Below are 7162 nucleotides of genomic sequence, written 5' to 3' on the forward strand. Positions count from 1 at the left end.
CAGCTAATTAAATTTTTAACACCTAATAAATGTGAATAATAGGAAAATAAATTAATGGTAATGAAATGTTCAATTCAAAATCAAGTGCATAATAACAATTATGTGCATTGAATTTACCTATAAGTAGGCCATTGTGAATCATTTGTGTCAATCACATAAGAAACTTTTAATTTATATACTTTTAATTTACAATTTTTTTGACCCTTTAATGTGGAATACCATGATCTGATATTGTTGTTGAATACCATGTTCTTCATTTGAATTTTCAGATTGTTAATATTTTAGGACTTGCATCATCCATTTTCAGTTAATTTTTCCAAATGGATAGAGAATGGATGTGTGATCCATCCAAAAAAAGTGAAGAATATATTCGAGGAGTTAATGAATTTCTTGAATTTGCTTTTCAAAATTCACAAGTCAATGGAAAAATAATGTGCCCTTGTACAAAATGTGCCAATTGCCACTCTTATTCTCGTGTATGTGTTTATGAACACTTAACAGATCCACATCGTGGATTTCTTAGAAGCTATAGACAATGGATATATCATGGTGAAAAACCTAGAACTTCAAGTAGCGCTACTAAACAAAATGTAGAAATGGAGCATGACATGGATGGATTAGTTCATGATGTATTTGGAATTCATTCTACAGAAGAGCCAATTTGTGGTGAAGGTGAAAGAATTCCCGAAGTTAGAGAAAACTCTAAATTTTACGAATTTGTAAAGGAGAATGAGCAAATGCTTTACCCCAACTGTAAGAAGTATAGCAAGCTATCATTTATGGTACATTTGTATCATTTAAAGTGTCTTCACGGGTGGAGTGACAAGTCATTCTCCATGTTGCTTGATTTACTAAGAGATGCTTTACCAGAAGAAAATGTTTTGCCAATGTCATATTATGAAACTAAAAAGATTGTTTCAGGATTACGTTTGGGGTATGAGAAGATCCATGCTTGTCCCAATGATTGCATATTATATTGGGATAAATATGCCAAATATGAAGTATGTCCAAAGTGTAGTACGTCAAGGTGGAAAACAACAAATGAAGACGTACAAGGTAATGGAATGGAGACTTCTGAGAGGCGAAAGAAGATACCAGCAAAGATCCTTCGATGGTTTCCATTGAAACCAAGGTTGCAAAGGTTATACATGTCCTCCAAAGTTGCAGAATCAATGAGATGGCACCATGAGAGTAGATTGAATGATGGTTCTCTTAGGCATCCAGTTGATTCCCTTGCTTGGAAGAATTTTGACGCTCGATATCCAAGATTTTCGTTAGATCCTCGTAATGTTCGATTAGGAGTGGCTTCAAATGGTTTCAATCCTTTCAAAACTATGAGTATTACTCATAGCACTTGGCATGTCATTCTAATTCCTTACAATCCTTCTCCTTGGATGTGCATGAAACAACCATACTTCATGTTATCACTATTAATTCCGGGTCCAAAAGGTCCTGGAAATAACATTGACATTTATCTGCAACCTTTAGTACAAGAGTTGCAAGAGTTATGGGATGATGGAATTGAAACATTTGATGCCTATAAGAAAGAGACATTTCAACTTCGTGCAGCTATGATGTGGACTATTAATGACTTTCCAGCATATGCTAACTTGTCTGGATGGAGTACTAAAGGTCAATATGCATGTCCATGTTGTGGTATTGAAACTACCTCGCAGTGGTTACGTCATGGTAAAAAAATTTGTTACATGGGTCATCGTCGTTGGTTATCTCCCAAACATAAGTGGAGATTGAATAGTAGAGATTTTGATGGAACACGAGAGCTAAGGATCCCTCCTAAAAGACGTAATGGGACTGATATTTTAAGACAAATAGATGAATGTAGAGAAAAAGGTCTAGCAAATGGAGCACAACCTTGGAAAAAGAAGAGCATTTTCTTCACATTGCCTTATTGGCAATATAATGTATTGCGTCACAATCTTGATGTGACGCACATTGAAAAGAACGTATGTGACAACATTATTGGTACATTGTTAAACCAAGAGGGAAAATCCAAAGATAATTATAAGGCACGAGCTGATCTTGTAGATATGGGCATAAGAAGTATGCTCCATCCTCAACCAAGTCCTAATATAACTACAACGCGTTTTCCTAGAGCATGCTATCAAATGACTAACAAAGAAAAGGAATCTTTCCTAAGCATTCTCAAGAATGTAAAAACTTCAGATGAAAGCTCATCAAACATCCCACGTTGTGTGCATGTCACGCAACACAAGATGTTTCGATTAAAAAGTTACGATTGTCATGTTTTGATGAAAGAGCTTCTTCCAGTAGCATTACGGGGTTCATTGCCAGATAAAGTCACTTCAGTGTTAGTTGATCTTTGCAATTTCTTCAAGCAAATTTGTTCTAAGGTACTTAATGTGGAATTTCTATCACAATTGGAGTCTCAAATAGTTATCACACTTTGTCAGTTGGAAACAATTTTTCCTCCTTAATTTTTTACTGTTATGATGCATTTGGTAATTCATTTGGCACACGAAGCCCAAGTTGCTGGACCCGTACAATATCGATGGATGTATCCGATTGAGAGGTATGTATGTTTATAAAAATTGGTTTAATTAAAAGTGTTAAACAAGTTTTTTGGATGTTGAGAAGATCACTCAGGGTGTTTAGTTGTTTTGTAAAATGATCAGATTAGGTTGACATAGAGGGATCAGATGTCTTTCTTTTGTATTGTATTTATTTTAAAATGGAAGACTGTACCTATACTAACATTGTCAGCTTGACATGTAATTTTCGATGGGTTACATGTACCAACTTTTGACGTGTAAATACTTTGGATTCGTATTTCAAAAACTATTCCGTTGCTTGTAAATTCTGTTGACTTAATTGTCGTTGTGTTACGACTTAAATATTTATCCAAATGTATTTTACCTTATTTAATTCTCTGTTTTATTTTAATTCTTTTAAAAAAAAAATACACCCTCGCTTAGAAAAACGGGGTGTTACAATATTAATAAAGGTATCAAGAAAGATAAGTTTGGCATGACGCTTGTCAATTTCAAATTTTTAAAACATACTGGGAAAAATATTTGTGATGACCCATTTGTGTTTGCATCACAAGCTAAAAAGGTGTTTTGTATCTATGATGAGAGAAACAAGGATTGGCTTGTTGTTCTCAATGCAAAAGTTAGGGATATTTATGATATGGGTGATGAGGAATCTAATGAAATTGAAGAAATTCATGGGCAACTAATGGGGGATACAAGTGAAGCTACTCAAAATGTTAATGATTTGGTTAGGCTTGAAGTTGAAGACGATAATAATTTTTTTGAAGTTGTTGATGTTGATAATATGGATGATGATGAAGATGATGAAGATGATGAGGAAGACGAATGAAGTGTGTTCTAGTTGTGCATGATTTTATACATTATGTTTTTCTTATACTTTTAGATTTGTCTATGTTTTTCTTATACTTTTAGATTTGTCTATGTTTTTCTTATACTTTTAGATTTGTCTATGTTTTTTGACTTTTGTCCAAGTTACTCATTTATAATTTTTGTGTTAGAGAAACAATGGCTCGAAGAAGAAAGTTAAATATTCGACATCGAGCAAGTGATAATGAAGGAATTCAGTCTACTTCTAATAATACAAACTCAACCAATGTAGAAGGAAGTAATGTTGCAGAAACTCGTTCTAGTCCTTGTCATGCAGAAGGTGTCATACGTGAGTCTGTAGAATCTCACTCAATTCCCTCTGATATAGAAGTTGAAGAAGAACAAATTGAAAAAGGTATTAATTATATATTCTTTGTTTTGAAGTTTTATTTATATTGTTTTTATTATGACTTATATGCACACATAATGTTATTGTCCTTTTGTTTTGTTTGTAGAAGTATAGCCTAAACGGGCTAGAGGTCCTACAAAAATGTTAGATGTATGGGAAATGGAAGATGGTGATTTAATAATCATTAATTTGGACAAATATGATCGACCCATTGGTGAGGAAGGGACAACTCTAACTCGTTTCATTGGTAGTGTAGCTAGAAGGTATCAATATGCTCCTATCGACTACAAGTCATGGAAAGTCATGCCAAATGATTACAAAGAAGAAATGTTGAAATTAATAGAGGTATTATGATTATTCATTTAACTAATATAACATTTTTTTAAGAAGTCAATTGAAATGTACAATTAACATGTTTTTTAGTTTTTGTGCTCTAACATGTTTGATGTACAATGATGATGTTAGGAATATTTGATGGATTAACAATTTATAATCATACTTATAGTTTAAGAATATAGATGTTTAGCACACTCAAACTACATCATAACATGTTGATAACTGTAAGAATACATTTAACTAATATAACATGTTTCTTTAACATCTCTTATTGTGTAGAGTAAATTTGAGTTTGTTCCTCCAATAAATGACTTAACAAGAGAAATGTTAAAATCTGAGCTGAATGAGAAATGGAGGCAATGGAAGGGTGATCTAAAGTCAATGGCATATGACCCTACTAAAACAGAAGAAGAAGTTGCATCTCTTGTACCAGATGATAGGGTTGACCCAAATCAATATCGTGGTTTGGTTCATCATTGGTTTTCTGATGAAGGACAAGTAAGTCGTATATATTATGAGTAATATATTAAAGAGTTTATTATTTAGACTAATATTTTATTTCAATTGCAGAAAATAAGTAAAATTAATAGGCAAAATCGTGCTAAATTTGAAGATGTTCATTGTATGGGTTCAAAAAGTCTCCCAAAGTTTATTGATGAGAAGGTTTATTTCTATTTCTATTTTTATGGCTTTAATTTAAATTAAAAATGAAATGCATTTAACTTATTTATTTGGTTGTAGATAAAAAAGGGAAAAGGAGTGTTGCCTGGACGTAAAGAGATTTACATTGATACCCGTACTCGTAAAGATGGAACAATTGTCAATGAAAAGGCTGCAAGATTGATTGTAAGTTTTGATAATAATTAAACGGTACCAATATATAAAATGTGTATAAATTAAGTTTGACAAAGTGCTGAATTTTATTTTCAAATGTATGATGATTGTATTGGGTTTGTACTTGACCTTTTAGGAGATTTTGTATTTGTTAGCTTATATGCAATGTTGAAGTTTTTTAATTGGATCTTATTGTAGTACTACATGCTTTCAATGTCAATTTCAATTTGGTATTTTCAATCATTAATAATTTTTGTTTTATTTTTTAGGAAGAACTAAAAAAACATAATAATGAGGCTGGAACTTCTCAATCAACCCAAGACACACAAGGTTCTATGTCTTGGAAGGATGACATATTTTATCAAGTACAAGGACCTGATAAAAACGGACGTGTGCGATGTATGGGCAAGATTCCTCATTCTAAAAAATCGAAGGTTTGTGCATCTGAAAATGAAGAGTTGCGCGAAAGAGTTAAGAATATGGAAAACTTGTTAGCAAATGTGATGACTTTAATTCAAAATCGATTTTCTGGAGCAGATGTTAATGATATAATACAAGCTGCAAGACAGGTATATCATAAGTTATTAATCTTATCCAACTAACTTCATAAGTTCCATAATCGTATTTTTCATAAGTAATATTTTCTATTTTTTGTGATAGGTTCCTGATGCTACTAGTGCTCAAAACCATTTGAATTCACTTAGTCCAAACAACAACGAAAATAACGAAAATGGTAATTAGACAGTATTAGTTAATTTTAATTAAAATCATTAACATTTTCTCTATTTTATTAGTAATATTTTTATGTGGAATCGTGTATTTATTCATTTGTTATTTTATTGATTATAGGTGAAGATTAAAAGCTAATTTATTGTTGAAGACGGAATATTGGCAATTTAGTGGACTCAATTTCTTAATATTTTTTGAGATTGTTATGTATGACACAAGATGTCTATTTTTTGAGGTTTAGGGTTTTGTTTTAACGTTGTAAGACTTTTATGTTAATTTTTAATATATACAATGAACACCTTTTATTTTATTTTGAGTCTTAGATATATATATTTCATTGTATATTTATATTTGGTTAATTTTATAAAATAAATTTTAAATTATTATATAATTGTTGTTGATAACAAAAAATTAATATTTATAATAAATTAATTACTCTTAAAACCTATACCAACAGAAAAAAGTTGTCACTTAAATGTATAGCAACAGAATAAAAACCGTAGGTATAATTTTTATAAATTATGGCTAAAGTATATACCAACAATGAAATATTCGTAGGTAAAATCAAATGTTTACCGCAACGGAAACAATTCTGTCACTATACCCTATAACCACGACGACAAACCATAGGCATTGGGCGATTATATACCACGAAAAAAAACCCCGTCGGTATAGGTAATTTTGCCTATCCCTACAGATTTTCACTGTCGCTAAACGTTCAATTTCTTGTAGTGATTGGATTAACATTTATGTCATTTTCGTCCTCCCTAGGTTTATTCTAGTCCAATTAGGGTTTTTAACCAATCTTGTGTGTTTGTCATTAAATCAAAAAGGGGGAGTTTGTAAGACATGTGCTTCTCTAATCATGTTTTTGATTTAATTCCCAAACATACAATACATATGAATTATTTGATTGATCTAATGATTTGAATTGAGTAACATTTCAGGCAAATAATCAAACACTACACACTTGGACAAAACTTGGAACTCAAGCAATCAAGTAAAGATGGATGATGTCATACAAGGCTTGAAGACTGATGTACAAGAATGTTTAGTGTTAATAAAGTCAATTTGGTAGACTTAATCATAATGAGTTCTCATATAGTATTTGCCAATGAAATTATAAAATGAGTTTTAATCAATTAAGTAATAAATCAATTGATCAATCAATTGAACAATCGATTGTCAGACTCACAGAATGAAGGTTTCACTAAGTTAATCGATTGGGAAATCGATTACTTAAAGGTTTTATCAAAACCTGTGTTCTGTGTTTAAACAAATCAATTGGACAATCGATTTGCACATCAATTGAGTAATCGATTTTGTGATTCACAGAACCAAACTCATACTGAACAATCGATTGGCAAATCGATTATGAAAATACTTTTTCATCAGACATGTGTTATGTGATCAACGAAATCGATTGGACAATCAATTGAAATAAATTTCTTAAACTGCAAGCAATGCACTGATCGATTAGATAATCGATTGATAAATGTTTCTTGAGGTGCAAGCT

The 7162-nt window shown here is 31.5% G+C and overlaps 2 protein-coding genes across 2 annotated transcripts; both read left to right on the forward strand.

Moving 5' to 3' along the window:
• The first annotated feature begins 320 nt into the window (after positions 1 to 320).
• On the forward strand, positions 321 to 2456 carry LOC101515333 (uncharacterized). Its single transcript, XM_004516378.1, has one exon. It carries the CDS (start codon positions 321 to 323, stop codon positions 2454 to 2456), a length of 2136 nt encoding a protein of 711 aa, XP_004516435.1.
• A 1059-nt stretch (positions 2457 to 3515) lies between these two features.
• LOC101515006 (uncharacterized) lies at positions 3516 to 5777 on the forward strand. Its single transcript, XM_027331170.2, has 8 exons — positions 3516 to 3753; positions 3854 to 4092; positions 4363 to 4581; positions 4654 to 4746; positions 4825 to 4929; positions 5187 to 5486; positions 5578 to 5650; positions 5767 to 5777. The coding sequence occupies exons 2-8, from the start codon at positions 3889 to 3891 to the stop codon at positions 5775 to 5777; spliced, it is 1005 nt and encodes a 334-aa protein (XP_027186971.1). The 5' UTR covers positions 3516 to 3753; positions 3854 to 3888.
• The last annotated feature ends 1385 nt before the right edge of the window (positions 5778 to 7162 follow it).

The sequence above is a fragment of the Cicer arietinum genome, chromosome 6 (genome assembly GCF_000331145.2).
Source record: "Cicer arietinum cultivar CDC Frontier isolate Library 1 chromosome 6, Cicar.CDCFrontier_v2.0, whole genome shotgun sequence".
Classification (NCBI taxonomy): domain Eukaryota; kingdom Viridiplantae; phylum Streptophyta; class Magnoliopsida; order Fabales; family Fabaceae; genus Cicer; species Cicer arietinum.

Bases quoted from the DNA above. Each gene is read 5' to 3' on its own strand.
- LOC101515333 (XM_004516378.1), top strand. From the start codon at position 321: ATGGATAGAGAATGGATGTGTGATCCATCCAAAAAAAGTGAAGAATAT.
- LOC101515006 (XM_027331170.2), top strand. From the start codon at position 3,889: ATGTTAGATGTATGGGAAATGGAAGATGGTGATTTAATAATCATTAAT. The intron at 4,582-4,653 runs GTAAGTCGTATA...TTTCAATTGCAG, and splicing joins GGTTTTCTGATGAAGGACAA to AAAATAAGTAAAATTAATAG. The intron at 4,747-4,824 runs GTTTATTTCTAT...ATTTGGTTGTAG, and splicing joins CAAAGTTTATTGATGAGAAG to ATAAAAAAGGGAAAAGGAGT.